General features: G+C 47.0%; 1 protein-coding gene and 1 non-coding gene across 3 annotated transcripts; both read right to left on the reverse strand.

Moving 5' to 3' along the window:
• Positions 1-1,507: 1,507 nt before the first annotated feature.
• On the reverse strand, positions 1,508-16,346 carry LOC109901098 (uncharacterized). 2 transcript variants are annotated; one of them, XM_020497125.2, is made up of 9 exons: positions 16,206-16,346; positions 9,879-9,982; positions 9,472-9,550; positions 8,484-8,688; positions 7,837-7,908; positions 6,292-7,343; positions 5,076-5,902; positions 4,348-4,557; positions 1,508-4,250 (listed from the first exon to the last, which is right to left on the reverse strand). In XM_020497125.2, exons 1-9 carry the CDS (start codon positions 16,298-16,300, stop codon positions 3,997-3,999), a joined length of 2,898 nt encoding a protein of 965 aa, XP_020352714.1. In that variant the 5' UTR covers positions 16,301-16,346; the 3' UTR covers positions 1,508-3,996. The 2 variants fall into 2 exon arrangements, with proteins under 2 accessions (XP_020352714.1, XP_020352713.1); XM_020497124.2 differs by having other exon boundaries at positions 4,333-4,557.
• trnaa-ugc (transfer RNA alanine (anticodon UGC)) lies at positions 12,102-12,177 on the reverse strand. The gene has a single exon. It is a non-coding gene; the product is annotated as a tRNA-Ala (tRNA).
• Positions 16,347-16,852: the final 506 nt, after the last annotated feature.

Below are 16,852 nucleotides of genomic sequence, written 5' to 3' on the forward strand. Positions count from 1 at the left end.
CAAGGGAAGATTCCATAGAATGTCATGACCACTTGCAATTGAGGGTAAGGGACTAGATAAAGGAAATGGGGTTAGGTTAAGCCAGTTGAACAGCCTTTCTTAAACAATTAGGCTGTGTTCACACAGGCAGCCCAATTCTGATATTTTTTCCCACTAATTAGTCTTTTGACCAATTACATCAGATCATCAAAAGACCAATTAGCGGGGGGAGGAATCAGAATTGGGCTGCCTTTCTGAACAGCCTGCTAGGCTCTGTACACACTGCAATGGCTGAGAAGAATCAAACCCCTCCGTGCCTTGGATCTTTCCCTCCAATGCTTTTGAGGGGGTGAGGAGAGAAGACACAAGGAACGGAGGAAATATTAATTTGGCCTTTTCTCAATTGGGTACACATTTAAAAACGTCATACTACTTATTTTATCTATAGCATTTCTAGCACAACTAGGATACATTTATTTTTACTACCTTACATATACATATTACCCCCATAAATAGAATTTTCCTGATGACGAGAATGAGTCTAGCGAAGTAGGAGTTTCAATCCTGCTGCTCTATAACAGGTATTAGATTGAATCCTGGGGGCGTATTCATTACGGGAACAGTTGACCGTTTAAGAACCAAGCGGAAGAAAACAGAGCAAAACAAGAGTTTATAATTGGTCAAATTCAGGTTAGGTCCCTCCCTGTTCCATTAGGTTTTCTTTCGTTTAGGAAATGTTTTTCAACAGAATCTGAATAATGTATACACCCCCAGGCCTCAATCTTGTTCTGAGGGATGCTCAGCCTCATGGGCAGATCTAATGTAATTGGTTGTATGAAAGCTCAGTGGGCAGCACTTAGGAGTTTATGGGTAAAAACATATAAAAAAGAAAAGGCCTTACAGGTGGCAGGAGCGACCTGCAAGAATGCCAGTTCTTATCCAGGTTGCAACTTTTGTTTATAACCATACCTAACATTCTTAACTAATAATATTTATAAATCTAACTGTATACGTTTCCAAGGGCTCCATTCAATCCATATCGTGGAAATTCAGCTTTGTAGCACGATAGACAATTAAAGGCAATGTTCCCAGTTTGAAATATGAGTTAAAAAAATTATTGCTTAGCACTCAGATGCTTTATGAATGCAGGTCTAGTTCTGTTTGATTCCAGGGCAACACTCCCATCTGGTGGTCTAGTTAGTGAACTGTATGGTGTGGAAAAATAAAGCACTTAACATTTTGGAATGTGTCCCAATTATCTCTTCTTCCCAAAGTGTGCACCTGTTCACTTTCCTTCATGATTAAACTAAATTTGAAAATAAATATTGTGTAAACACCCACTAGCCCATTCATCCACCAATTCAATGTATTTAGATTTGTGGTAAGTAGTAAACAAGTGTGCACTTCAGGAGAAAGAATATATTATTGGGAGGAAGTCATTGTTAGTACATTGAAAGATTCATATTTCAGAAATATGACTTGAACTTTTCATCAGACTCATATAAAACATAACACAAACAAACCAAGCCATTGTGTAGTTTTTTCCCCTTTATGTGTTTCTGTGAATATTTACAAAACCATAGGCCTATGTACAATACCAACTCGCAAATGAACAAATAAAAGCTACGGATAGCACAAACTAACCCGTTTACGTAATGATCTTTTTTTTATGTACACTGAAACTGGCAAGATGATAGCGTGAAACAATGTAAGATTATATGTGATTAGTTTAATTTATTTAACATATCTGTCGAGAGGCGTTGTGTGGTTCTCTTCCAATAAGACAAGATGTCGGGTTACTTGGCGCTCTGATTAACCTACAAAGAAACTTAGCTCTGGTCCGGGGCGTTAGTGCGACTTGCTGAAGCTGAGAAGGCTCCTACCGTGATTCAACCCGACCGCGCTTCGCCGGCAATGCACTTTTTAAAAGGCAATGTTCCCGCGTCCGTGGAGACCGCGTGCATGGTAAACTCTGCACGTGTTGGCTTAATCGGAAATTACCTTTCACATGTCAAGCGCGCTATAACGCAAATCTACCAATGATCGGATTGAATGCCGGCCTAAGAGTCAGCAAGCCACACTAACACCCTGGACTAGAGCTACAAGCAGCCCATCATCTAACTGCAATGAACCATAGAGACCAGAGTAGCTTTAAAAAAGTCTGCTACACTGGTCAGTCTGAAAAGACAAAACGATCAACAAACGACGCAACAACAATGCATGTAAAAAAGAAAACAAAAAAAAGATATATAACGTGGCATAGTATTCAGCTATGCTCACTCTTCTGAAAAAGGCCCCCCCAAAAAATCACTTTGTAACATAGAAGTAGCATAGATCACACCCAAGTTAAATACGGAACTCTGCACATCGCAGAAGAATGGCCCCACGGGCTAATGCACCTGTTTTAAACCGCCTTTAAGAAAACGCATGTGCAACAGGCTCAAAATAAAAGAATGATGCCAACAACAATATACTTGGTATATTTTAGGCAAAAGCAGTATTCAACTGCTGTCTTGTAGTGTCAATTTTGAAGGGAGCGGAAAAGCACCATGCTGACTATAGTGTCTTAGGTAGTCCAAAAATAAACTTCACAACACATTGATGGTGGCGTCCCCCCCCCCCCCCCCCCCTCACTCTAACCCAGGGTCTCTCTAGCGCTGCTCCTGGTGTGCAGGCTTTTGCTCCGGCCCAGCACTAACACACCCGTTTTAAGTAATGAACTAACCATGGTCTTTCAGTCAGGTCTAGTTTGATCAGGTGAGTTAGTGCTGGGCTGGAACGAAAGCATGCACTCTCCAGGACTGGGTGTTGGGAGACCCTATAAAATCTTCTCAGCACTAGAAATACACACACACTACAGCCTCAAACTCTAACAGTGTCAAGCTTTCTTGTGTTCAGAAACGTCCCTACAACATCCATGAAACACTGTCCAGAAAATCTGAATAGAACAATATGTGGTGTGTTATCATTAACATCATCGTCATTATAACGTTATCATCGTTCGTCTCGTTTTGGAGAGAAAACAAAATGAACATGTCCATATACACTGTATAGTATACAGGTTGTGGCAACTCCTACACAGTCACTCCCTCTCTCACTCGCTTTGTCTCAGAGGACTATATATATATATATATATAAGGGTATCAATAGCTAGGTTTCCATCCAATTGGCGACAGATATTCAAAAATCTGCATCAAAACAATATGTTCATTTTCCCACCAGAAATGTTTCCATCAAACCGACTGCGTGATGACGTAGTGCACATAAAAATACCTTTAGCTGTTCAATTCCCGTGTACCGACTAAAATAAAACGTTTAATGGGTTTCCATCAAATTTTCAACTCTGCGGATGGGTTTCTCACAAAAAGTGTTGTTATATTGTGATGAGTCTGCCCAGTCTGTTATTGGAAAATCGCGCAGGCGCAGGTATAGCCTACATGATGAGAATATTATGGCCAAAAGAGCAAAATTATTTCTATTTGTCAAATGGCAGCCAAGCATCGATCTTTTCACCAGAATAAGACCCTGGATATTTCTCGTAAAGTAGCATCAAGCTCATCACCTTGCAACCATCGATAATGATGGTTTTTATATCAATATTTGCACATAAAAGCATGTCCACCGACATTTCTCGTGTACTTCACTTTACACACACAAAAAGATCCCACCGTGTCTAACGTGTTTTGTTTTGTTGACATTTGGAAAGTTTATTATTTTCTGTCGTGACATTTTTGACCCGACATGGACTTTTCTGCCATGAAAAGGATGGAAACCTGCTCAATGAGATGTAGGCTACGTTCCGATACCCACATTAGCGTACCACTTCGAACACACGGCCACTACATTGCTTCCTTAAGCGTCAACTCTGTTGCACTACAGAGTTGCCCATCAGCACTGCTGTGACGTTACGGAGTTGACCACTCCTCTGTTTTGGCTTCCTTCATTCTATGTAGTACGCAAGTGTGGATACTGTGGAGCTGTTGTCGTGTCCGTCCATCAGTCTGTCCATCCGTCTTCTCAGCACACCATGATTGGCGTCCCGTCGTCCTCGCGCCGCTGGTTCTTCTTGAGCAGCTGGATGCGGTTGTGACAGTAGAATTTGATGGCCCGCCAGTCTCGCCGGTTGGTGACCAGCAGAGGGCAGCTCTGAAGGCAGCGCTCGCAGTCGGCCTTGGCGGGCACGCGCAGCTCGGCGATGTTGGAGGTCAGGTGCTCCTCCACGGCAGCGCGCTCCGCGTCTGACCACGGGCGCTTGAGGACGCCGCGTTTGCCTGTGCGGGGAGAGTGTGGGTTAGTACACACAGGGGTGGATCTGTGTAGACATGTCTTTGGAGTGTGAACACACACACACACCTGATTTGGGCCCACCTGAGCCTCTCCTGCGGCCGGGGAGTGAGGGGGAGAGGGGCAATGCGGAGGAGGGCGTGACCTTGAGTTTCCTGGCACGCGGTGTCCTGCCGTTGGTCCTGCCCTTCTTCACCATCAGCAGGCTGGGAGGGGCCACCTCGCCCTTCTCCTTCCCCCCTTCGCCGTCAGAGTCGCCGTCCGAGTACGAGTCGGCAGAGTTGCCTGACATCACTGTAGGGGGAGAAAGAGAAGGGTCAAATACATGTACATGTTTCTCAACTTTAACTACAGCGCTGGTCCTCATCATACTAAAGGGCAGTCCAAAATGAACAATCATTGTGAGATGACTCTAAACTGTTTAACCCCCTAGAGTCGATTGGCGCATTGCTGCGTCAATCGAAGTAACATAATGAACAAATCCTCATCAAAATGTCCGTTTAAGCTAGAGATAACTTTTTCATCCGCCGATGTCGCACTTCCGCATCTGCGGTGAAAGGTGGCAGAGCCAGAGTGGTGTTTGTCAGACCATGAGACATGCGGAAAATCGGTCTTCTCAAGAGAACGTCCGATCGGTTTGACCGACCGCTAACCTTTCTCTAACGGTCATCATGCTTTGTTCCATCCGTTCCATTATATCAAGCAGGTTGAAGCGAGCACATTTAATACACAGTAAAGGAGAGAAAAATAACTCCACTTCTAGCTTGACTAGTCAGGTCTGACGTATATATCAATCCTCAGTGTCTCCTTACCGTCAAGCTCCAGACAGATGTGGTGGAGGCTCATCCCCCGGAACAGCACGCCGTCTCTCTCCCCGCACAGCACCACGCGCCCCACTCTACCCATCAGCCCCGGGTCCTGGCCAATCCCGCCGCAGCTCTGCGTCACGTGGTACTCGCGCTCCAGGAAGTGTTCCAGACGCTCTATGGCGTTCCCGCCCGGCTGTCCTGGCTCCTCCCCCTCGCCGAGCAATAGCAGCTGTGTCAAGATGGCGACCTGGCGCCGGACGCGCGTCTGGGTGAGGGCGCGGGGGTTCCGGGTGCCGCTGGAGCGGGCCAGACTCCGGAGGAGGTCGGTGCCCCGGAGGGGGGTGGCTGGAGAGTGGTACGGCCGGGCGAAGACATACGGGTTCTGGGGATCGACGCCGACATCTTGCCTGGTCTGGAGGAGGAGTTCCAGACACGGCTCGCAGTGCGGTGGCAGGATAAGAGGCTGGACTCTTCCTCGTTTGCCCTGGACACCTACTCGAGGCAAATGCGGAAGCACGAGACGCTCAAAGGGCGAAAGCGATGCCTCCAGGGGTGTGAGGGCGGGCGGGGCACCGGGGGGCACCGGCACGGGGCACTGGGGGGTGACACGGGCGCGGTATTCGGCTATGACCAGTTTGGAGACCTCGCACTCGCGGCGACGGTTGTAGAGGATGAGCAGGGCGAGGGAGGAGTGGCACAGGAGGCGCCAGGCCTCGGCGGATTGGAGCTGGCGGGACAGGGAGAGGAAGGCAGAGTGCTGGAGCCTGCGGAGGTAGAGAACCAGGGAAGACAGGGAGGAGAGGAGGGGCAGCATGTGGAGACGCCCCGAACTGAGGCAGAGGGAGGGAAGAGAAAGAGAGAGGGGAGAGAGTTTAGTTTCAATTGCAGGTGTCAGTTATTCATTTATTCAACGCACAATACAACAGGGAAAAATGTTTTCAAAGTATCTACTATCCTCATTTCTTTTATTATAATGATAACATCACATTAGCAGTTTGAAGTTACTTTTAAGTCAGTCTCAGTTGATTTGATTTTAGTAATCTAATTTGAGCATGCTAAAAGCATTCCCACTGTTTTACATCCACCAATGCAGAAGCTAAGCAGCAGTTCAGTTTGCTGATGCATCAACTACTTTCTCACTATCCAATTGATGAGGTGAATTTGTCATTTAGGTGAACTAGTCCTTTAACGGAGTACCAACCCCCCTCACAGCACTCACCTCAACAACTCCTTCTCCTTCTCCTCGGCTCCACTGTCGTCTTCCATCATTCCGCTCTCCTCTTCTTCTTCTTCATTTTCATCCTCTTTAGGCAGCCGCTCCACCTCTTTGGGCGTCTGCTGAAAGACGTGGGGACAAGCCGCCTCTGCCTCTTCTTTGGGCCTCGCCACCGCCACTTCCACCAGGTCGTTCTCCTCTTCCTCCTCCTCTTTTTCCTTCTTCACTTTGCGCAGTCCCGCCTTTCTGGGCGGGGTCACAACCACCGGAGGCGGGCTTCTCTTCAGAACGGACACGGCCACGGCACTGCGTCCTCGGGGCGGAGTCAACACCAGGGGGGAGGAGTTTCTCCCGACGGCAGAGGAAGGGGACTGGGCGGTGGTGGCGGAGGGACGTTGAGGAGACAGGGAGAGCGCGGCGGCTGCAGCGCCCCCCTGTGGTGGCTTGTGGGAATTTTGCTCCGCTCCTGACGCCGCCGATGATGACCGAGGTTGCTGCTCGGACTGAGCGTGGTGTGCGGCGTGTGCGGCCGCCAGGTGGGGCATAAAGCGCTCGATAAGCGCGGCGCGGATCTCGGGCTGGTTGGGGTGGTGCTTGTCCAGGTGGCGCCCCAGTGAGCGGAAGTGGCGCCCGCAGTAAGCGCAGCTCAGCTTCTGGGGGGGCATGCCCATGCCAACCCCCCTGGCGATGTTAATACTGATGTTCGCCGTCGTGTTGGGCCCCAATGGAGCAGGGGATTTGAACAGAGAAGGGCGAGAAGAGGTGGAGGAGGAGGGAGGAGGGGGGGAGAAGGTGAGGGGGCGGTATGAAGTGGAGAGGGGAGGGCGGCCCGGGGACGTCCGGTGAGGGGTGGTCCTCTTTTTGGAGGGGGTGGTGGTCCGGCGGCGTTTGCGGCGACGAGGTGTGCGTCTCTGACTCCCGTCCTCGCCCCCCTCATTCTGGGGATCTGAGTCGCTGGCATTGGAGTGGGAGAGGGGGGAGGAAGAGGGGGAAAGGGGCCAGGAAGGGGTGAGGTAGTCCTGGGCTGAGAGAGAGGGGGGCACGGACTCTTCCTCCTGGGAGCGAGAGATGAGTAGTGTTTGAGCCAGTTGTGTGAGTAGAGTACAGACAAGTGACATAAGACAGACTGTTTAGATCAGTGGTTCTCAACCCTGGTCCTGGGGAACCAAAGGGGTGCTCATTTTCGTTTTTCCTTAGCACTGCACACATACCTGATTCAAAGCTTGAAGCATTGATGATGAGTTGATCATTTGAATCAGCTTTGTAGTACTAAGGCAAAAACTAAAAGGTGCACCCCTTTGGGTCCCCAGGACCAGGGTTGAGAACCACTGGTTTAGTGTCTGTCAACGGTGGGTGTGTGAATGAGGAGTGTCCATTTAGAGCGCTGAGTGAGCAACACTAGTATGTTACAACGCTTAGAATCCTATAAGGAAAGTGAGTTGAGGGTATAGCAGACAGGCGTATGGAACGTAGACATACAAAGTACGCACATGAGTATAGTATTTAAGTGTTGTATAAACATAGTAGGCAACGGGTGTCTTTTCTAACCTTTTTGATACTGTTGTTCTCGGGGTCGGAGAGACACTCATATCTCCCTGGAGACACAGTACCACGGAAACCCTGGAGGAATATAGGCTCCATTAACATTCATTGTTATCACCCAGTGCTGTCAATCGGACGGTCAAACCAATAACAGTAGTGCTCCAAAAAGCACTAGATACTATAATCAGTCAGATACAGTAGTCAGCCAAGGTGAAAATTCCCAGATAGATGTATTATGGCCCAACAAAAATTACTCAACAATTTCTGTGAGAAAAAGAGGATTATTTAACCAGAGTAAAAGTAAACAGCGCAGAAATGTGTTGCACGTGATCCAATCGCTAGTTTCAGTACTTGCAACTTGCATCGGATAACACAAATCATGGATATTGTGGCATACTGCCGATTTCAAAATGTAACTATTTTGTCGTTATTTGGCTCACTACATGTGAAATGTAAGTCGTTCATTGAAAACACTATTCACCAAATAGAAAGATGGGTAAACTGCATTTGACTTCAACTATATCCCAGGTTATATCTGTAGCAGCCATCACTATGGCTACAGTTACTTAGGCTCTAACAGGTACATCGTCATGGTTACGCACCATGGCAACAGTTACTTCGGCTCTCACAGGTATGTCGCCATGGTTACTCACCATAGTGTTGTCTCCCCACTCGGTCAGGCTGTAGTCAACGGTGATCTCCTCTCCTTTGGTGATGTCTCGGATCGCTATGACGACCAGACGCACCTGGCTCCCACAGTGTACCTCGCGGATGCGGCAGTTTGGAGGAGGGGGGTACATCACCGCCGCCCCCCTGCCCCCGCTGGATCCCTCCTCACCCAGGTCTAAAGACCCACTGCTGAAAGGGGGAGGGAGGAAGAGAGGTGGGGGGAGAGATAGGAGGGGATGGAGGGAGCTAGATCAGCACAAGTGGACCTATGCGTACAAAATCAGCAAAAAATAGCAGCTAACACACACACTTTCAATTACACACTGCAACACACACACACAGCAACCCCATGCAAAACAGCACAACAATACAAAACATTAGGAACACCTGCTCTTTCCATGAGACTGACCAGGTGACAGCTTTGATCCCATATTGGATGTCACTTCAAATCCACTTCAATCAGTACGGATGAAGGGGAGGAGACAGGTTAAAGAATGATTTTTAAGCCTTGAGACAATTGAGACATGGATTGTGTATGTCTGCCATTCAGAGGGAGAATGGGCAAGATAAAAGATTGCCTTTGAACGGGGTATGGTAGTAGGTGCCAGGCGCACCGGTTTGTGTCAAGAGCTGCAATGCTGCTGGGTTTTTCACTCAACAGTTTCCTGTGTGTATGAAGAATGATCCACCACCCAAAAGGACATCCAGCCAACTTGACACAACTGTGGGAAGCATTGGAATCAAAATGGGCGAGCATCCCTGTCGACACTTTTGACACCTTGTACGGTCGGTCAACTCAGTATTAGGAAGGTGCCCTTAATGTTTTGTATTCTACATAACAAAAAACACACACACACACACACAAACACAACTATACACACATTTAAAAAATACAAACGTCATCAAATAAAAAACATATCATAAAAAATAACACCATGAAATTAAATCCCCCACACACACAATCACACTCACCAGATCTGAGCAGGGTCATTGATGTAACATGGTCCATCCAGTGTTGGTCGTTTGTTCTCTGCAGCCTCCTTACCATCACCTGAGAGAAGAGTACAACAGGATTACACACGAGCACACACGCGAATGCACACAGACACACATGCACGACTGCACACACACACCGACACGTACGAAAGGACACACACAAGGTCATCAACCTTTCCACCACCTGAACGCATATGCACGTCACACACACACCAGTCGCACACACGAACACAAACACACATTTATATATGTCAGCACGCACACACAACCCCCCTCTTCCACCCATAACACACACAATCATGGATGCATACACTACACAACTATTACACACACACATACACAAGTGTCAACACAAGAATCATCAATATAGGACAAACACACACCTGGACAGTAGCTGTGTTCGGAGCTGTCCTCCTCATCCTCTGTGACAAAGACTCGGTCGCACACTTTCACCGGCGTTCCCTTCCTTTTCCTCCCACAACCGCGTCTGTGGAACACACACAGGGAGAGAGAGAGATTCTATCAATTTCATCAATGCCCCAGGCGGACCAATCTTCACATCAATCAAGTAGGAAAAGCAATCAATACACTGATCACCAATTTATTTTACTAGGCAAGTCAGTTAAGAACAATATTTTATTTTCAATGACTGCCTAGGAACAGTGGGTTAACTGCCTTGTTCAGGGGCAGAACGACAGATTTGTACCTTGTCTGCTCGGGGATTCAAACTTGCAACCTTTCGGTTACTAGTCCAACGCTCTAACCACTAGGCTACCCTGCCGCCCCACCAATAGGAAGCCAGTCTCAATTTCTGTATCCAACTACTTTCAACCAATAACAACTGAATCATTGATAAAACAATTTTGGATTGATTTAAACTATTTATTGGTAAAATTGCAATTACTTTGGTTTATTTGGGGAAAAAGCTGAATGCTGACTGGGTAGAATTGGATCAAATTCTTACTGGGTAAATTGGTGTTGAAGGGACATTTGTGAATCACAAGCCACAATACAAGACACTGATCCAAGGTCTGTGTTGAGTTTCACTCCACTGCCAGGGATTCAGGATACAGGGATGGTAAACTGATCCAAGATCTGTGACTGCGGTGCAGAGTCTAGCCATAGCGTAAAGCCACTTGTAAGAGCAGTGGATACACTAGGAGCTGATCTGAGCTAATCTTTCTTTGCCTCAATCCTAGCTGTAACCATTCAAATACAAGCACTAGAAACTGGCTTTGGATCAGTGTGATGTAGGGCAGTTTGTCCACACACACACACACACACACACTGTTTTCTGTAATTCTTTCTATTTTCTCCTTACATGACATTGGAGGCTCTTAAAACTAGGCCATAGGAAGACAGTGCCTTGGTTTCTCAAGTGTTCATTACTGTGTGTGTGTGTTTGTGTGTGTGTGAGCGAGGGAGAGAGACTCTTTGAGCAGAGATATCAACCAGATTCGCTGTCTTTGTATTGATCTGCCCCTCGCTCTCCATCTGGACTCGTGATAACGTGTGTGTGTGTGTGTGCGCGCCTGCACTTTCTTGTGTGCACACACTCCCTTGTGTGTGTGTGTGTCTGCATGGTCACTCATGTAAACTTGGGCCTAGTTGCTCTTTCTTAAAGTAACAGCCTTCTTTTAAATGCATGTCACCCATTCCCCATTGTGTGAGGTAATTAACATTATCTAGAATGGTCTGTAATGGTAGAGCTATAAGAGGCATTAGCAACAACTGATTTACATACAGTACAGTGGTTTATAGTGTGTGTGTGTGTGTGTGTGTGTGTGTGTGTGTGTGTGTGTGTGTGTGTGTGTGTGTGGTACAGTACCACCGCCTTTCTAGCCTGGTAAATATCTCCACTTAGGTTACATACACTATATGACCAACAGTATGTGGACACCGGCTCTGCAAACATCTCATTCCAAAATATTGGGCATTAATATGGAGTTGGTCCCCCCTTTGCTGCTGTAACAGCCTCCACCTTTCTGAGAAGGCTTTCCACTAGATGTCGGAACATCGCTGCGGGGACTTGCTTCCAGTCAGGCACTGATGTTGGGCGATTAGGCCTGGCTCGCAGTCAGCGTTCCAATTCATCCCAGAGGTGTTTGATGGAGTTGAGGTCAGGGTTCTATGCAGGCCAGTCAAGTTGTTCCACACCGATCTCGACAAGCCATTTCTGTATGGACCTTGCTTTGTGCACGGGGGCATTGTCATGCTGAAACAGCAAAGGGCCTTCCCCAAACTGTTGCCACAAAGTTGGAAGCGCAGAATCGTCTAGAATGTCATTGTATGCTGTAGCGTTAAGATTTCCCTTCACTGGAACTAAGGGGCCTAGCCTGAACCATGAAAAACAGCCCCAGACCATTATTTATCCTACACCAAACTTTACAGTTGGCACTGCATTGGGGCAGGTAGCGTTCTCCCGGCATCCGCCAAACCCAGATTTGTCTGTCGAACTGCCAGATGGTGAAGTGTGATCCACCACTTCAGAGAACTCGTTCCCACTGACCAATTTACATTTTTTTCTAATTGTAGTCATTTAGAAGACGCTCTTATCCAGTAGTACACAGTAGTGAGTGCATACATTTGCATACTTTTTTTCATACTGCTCCCCAGTGGGAATCAAACCCACAACCCTGGCGTTGCAAGCGCCATGCTCTACCGACTGAGCCACACGGGAGCTTTACACCACTCCAGCCGACACTTGGCATTGCGCATGGTGATCTTAGGCTTGTGTGCGGCTGCTTGGCCATGGAAACCCTTTCATGAATCACCTGGCGAACAGTTCTTGTGCTGATGTTGCTTCCAGAGGCAGTTTGGAACTCGGTAGTGAGTGTTGCAACCGAGGACAGATGATTTTTACACACTTCAGCATTCGGCGGACTCGTCCTATGAGCTTGTGTGGCCTACCACGTTGTTGCTCCTAGACCTTTCCACTTCACAATGACAGCATTTACAGTTGACCGGGGCAGCTCCAACAGGAGAGAAATTTGACGAACTGACTTTTTGGAAAGGTGGCATCCTACGACGGTGCCACGTTGAAAGTCACTGAGCTCTTCAGTAAAGCCATTCTACTGCCAATGTTTGTCTATAGAGACTGCATAGTTGTGTGCTCGATTTTATACACCTGTCAGCAACGGGTGTGGCTGAAATAGCCGAAACCACTAATTGTGTATGTATATATATGTATACATACATATATATAAACACATACATATGAAATACACATATATATGTGTATTTCCTAACCAATTTGTTCCAATGGAATTTTGCTTATTTCTCCATGATGGCTCTGTGTGTCTTCAAATACAGCAGGTGGGAGAAGTGTAAAATGTTCTACTACTATGTGTGTTTGTGAATTCTACATGAATCAATGCACTATGACCACACAAGTAGTGCGCTACTTTTGACCAGGGACCAGTTATAACCACGTCATATTGCCAGTCTCTAGGATTTATCATGACATGTTCACGTAAGCCCAACCAGGATTGAGGAAGTAAGTCCACAGGAGTGTCTCTCTTGGTGATATTCCATTGTGTGTGTGTGTGTGTGTGTGTGTGGTCTATTCTAGTACTGTCTAATCAGATGTCTCTCTTCTCCATTCCATCTGTCCTTCACTCTATCACTCCCTTTCTCTTCCTCCCATTGATTCTCTCCATTCCCCTATCCCTACACATCTCTCCCTCTCCTCTCTCCCACAAACAAACACACTCTCTCACACACACAGCCCTCTGCCTTTGCCAACCCACATACACAAATACACAAACAAGTCCTCACTCAAGACCAACACACACACACACACACACACACACACATTCTCTCTTCAGCCAAGCTCACATGCACGCACACACACCCCTCCCCCCTCTCTAAAGCTCACATGCTCTCACACACACACACACACACTCGCTCAAGCGCACACACACTCACTGTCTCTCTCCCTCCCTCCCTCTCTCTCAAATATCCAAACCCACAGTCTCATGTTCCCTCTCTCACACACACACACAAAAAACGCACACACACACAGAAAAAAATACACACACACAATCTACACCATACACACTCCTAGACTCTTTTCTCTCTCTAACACACACACACTCAATCTCCAGAAAACATGCACCATCTCTTTCTCCCATGCATGCACATACATTTTAATACATACACATCCTCACACACACTACACTAGTCTCCATAAGGCACGCATGCACACTCACACGCAATCCTCTTCGCACACTCTCGCTCCTCCATGGATAACATTCTCTCTACACGCACACACACAGTCCTTCCCTCTTTCATAAACAAAGTAGATGCATAAACACTCTCCTTTCCTCTGTCTCTTACACACAAGCAAACACACTGCCCTTGTCTAAGTCACTCTCTCTCACACACACACGTGCGCGCGCGCGCACACACACACACACACACAAACCTTGCCTCTGTATCCCCCTTTCACACACACCCTTCCCTTTTTCTCTCTGCCTGCAGAACACACACACACACACCCCTTCTCCCTCTGCCTCCAGAACAAACACACACAGGCACGCACACACAGACACACACATTCTCTCTCACACACATAGACTTTTTTTTATTTTTTGCCAAGACACACAGACACTCGTTCTCCCTCCCTTCTCTGTTTCAAAAACGCACGCACGCACAAACACACACACACACTTCCTCACCCTCTCTCCATCACACACCCTCCCCTTCTCTTTCCCTCTCACACACACCCTCCCTCTTCTTGCTCTCTCCCCTTTAAACACACACACTCTCTCTCTCCCTCTGTGTGTAACACCCCCCCCTCTCTCGCTCTCTCTCTCTGTGTAACACACACACCCTCCCCCTCTCTCTGTAACACACACACACACACACACACACACACACACCCTCCCCTTCTCTCTTCGTCACAAACACACTCTATCCCTCCATTTCTTAAAGAAAGACACACACACTTTTCTTCACCAGTCTTCACTGTCAGTTTGTAATAACTAACCAAAAACTCAAATCTCTCACACACAAAATATGATACCAGAAAATATTAGTCTCTTACCATCCTAAACTATTGTTTCTACTTTGAAGACAACACACTACTGGAAAGTCAGAAACACAATTCTCACTCACACACACAATCTTCCCCTTTGCTTTATCCCTTCTACAAACACACACACACACCCACATTTCTTGGTTACACGTAAACACACTAGTCCCTCACACACACCACTCCTCTCTCTCCCTCACACACACCCTCCCCCACTAAGCAACACACTCTTCCCTCCCCTTCCCTGTACCTCTCTCACACACTTCCCCTCTATCTCTCCCTCACACACAAACTCCCCCTTTATTACACAAATATGCTCACCCTCACGTACACACACGTCCTTCAGTCTCTCTCACAGCCCTCTCCTTGCACTCTCTCTCCCTAAAAACACACCTTATTTATTTTTCCTCACACTCTCCTCTCTCACACACAATCTCTGAAAAATACACCTTTCTTCCTCTCCCCTACACACACACACACACACATGTATTCAATTTCTCCTCTTCCTCTCTCACACACACATGAATACACACACCCTCACTCTCTTACACACACACGCACAACCACACAACTCATCCCCTCCTTTCTCACTCACTCACTCACTCACTCACTCACTCACTCACTCACACACACACACACTCTCATACACACATGCCACCCCCTCTAGCACACACACTCCCCCTTCTCTCACACACACTGTGCTCATTCCACTCACACACTCTTGTTCTCTTTGTCACACAGTCTCTCCACACAACACGCACCCCCTCCCTCTCACACACACACATACTGTATCTGTCACGCACACACTCTCCCTCTCTCCAGCACACACACACTCATCTCCCTCTCTCTAGCACACACTCCCCCTCCCCCCTCTCTCACACACACATACTGTCTCTGTCACGCACACACACTCTCCAACACACACACTCCTCCCCCTTGCTCACACACACACTCCCTCCCCCCTCTCTAACACACACACACTGTGCTCGTTCCTTTCTCTCACGCTCTCTCTTCTCCCTGTGTGTGTGAGAGAGATCTCTCTTCTCACACAAACACACACACACACACACACACACACACACACACACACACACACACACATACACACGGAGAGAGGCTCTGGTAGCATATATAACAAGTCACCATAGCAAAAACGAACAAATATATTATATTGGGTTTACTTTTGTTTGTTAAGAGTATCTACTAGTACCGTTTTGATAACTCGTTGGTTGGCTAGTAATTCACATACAATTCACATTTGAGAAAAATGTGTTAGTTAACTACACAAGTACAGAAGTTGCTAAATTAGCTAGCTAGCTCGTACAGTTCTCACACAAACGTACCAGCGGGCGCGGAAACACACACACACACACACACACACACACACCTATCAAGCTGCTTTGTGAAGTGGGTAGCAACAAATGATTTATAGTCTAATGAACATTATACTATAATTTATACGGGTTTCTCACACTCTCGCACAGCAGATTAAGTTAATAACGAATGTATTACAACTTTAATTTGAGCCTACAATATAGCGTTAGATCAACACACACACACACACACACACACACACACACACACACACACACCATCTCGCTCGCTCGCGCTGTCACACAGTCACTTCAGAAAAATACCTATGGCTACTAATTAACTAACTGACTAAAACCCTCACCCCCGAGGCGTCGGCGCCGGTTTGGTTCCCTCTCCGTCGCTGTCCAGTGTCGGTGGCTCCCGGTAGTCGAAGAGCGAGAGTACGGTCTCCGCCATGTTAGCAATCAACTAGTCTTCTCGGTCCCTCTCTCGCTCTCCGGCACTCTCCACTAGCTCACCCGAAGGTTATTCTAGCCACTCCCATTGCTTCAGAGCGGAGGGATGGGAAAAAAATCTAAATAAAACAACAAGCTACTAAACGATATGTTTAGCTCGTATATAACAAGAAAAATAAATAACATCTATACATTGTGATAATGGTAGGGTAGTTTTAAAGCGAATATGCTTAGAAGGCTTATTCTTTCTAAGTGCGGTAAAGATTTAACCCTACAGATATACGCATTGGACTCGTCTGAGGAGAGACAGTGAAAAAAATAGTTGTTGCCTAAATGCCTACCCGTTTCTAGGAGAATAATTGATTAGCTTGGTAACTGACTGTAACTGGAAGAAGGGGAATCAATGTCTGTCTTTGTCTCTTTCTGGATTTACCTGCGAATTTAAAGACGTTTTCTTGCAAAGAGAGTAATGTTTTACCCTTGCGAGAACTCCCAAGATTTCATCAGAGTTGACTTTGAATTAAACTGCTGAGGCAACTTTATTGTGCTCATT

Source organism: Oncorhynchus kisutch, linkage group LG12, assembly GCF_002021735.2.
Source record: "Oncorhynchus kisutch isolate 150728-3 linkage group LG12, Okis_V2, whole genome shotgun sequence".
Taxonomy (NCBI): domain Eukaryota; kingdom Metazoa; phylum Chordata; class Actinopteri; order Salmoniformes; family Salmonidae; genus Oncorhynchus; species Oncorhynchus kisutch.

Excerpts from the sequence above, each read along its gene's own strand:
- LOC109901098 (XM_020497124.2), bottom strand. The coding sequence starts at position 16,300 with ATGGCGGAGACCGTACTCTCGCTCTTCGACTACCGGGAGCCACCGACA. Across the intron at positions 9,983-16,205 it reads CCGGCGCCGACGCCTCGGGG|ACGCGGTTGTGGGAGGAAAA; the intron begins GTGAGGGTTTTA and ends TGTGTTCCACAG. Across the intron at positions 5,903-6,291 it reads AAGGAGAAGGAGTTGTTGAG|TTCGGGGCGTCTCCACATGC; the intron begins GTGAGTGCTGTG and ends CCTCTGCCTCAG.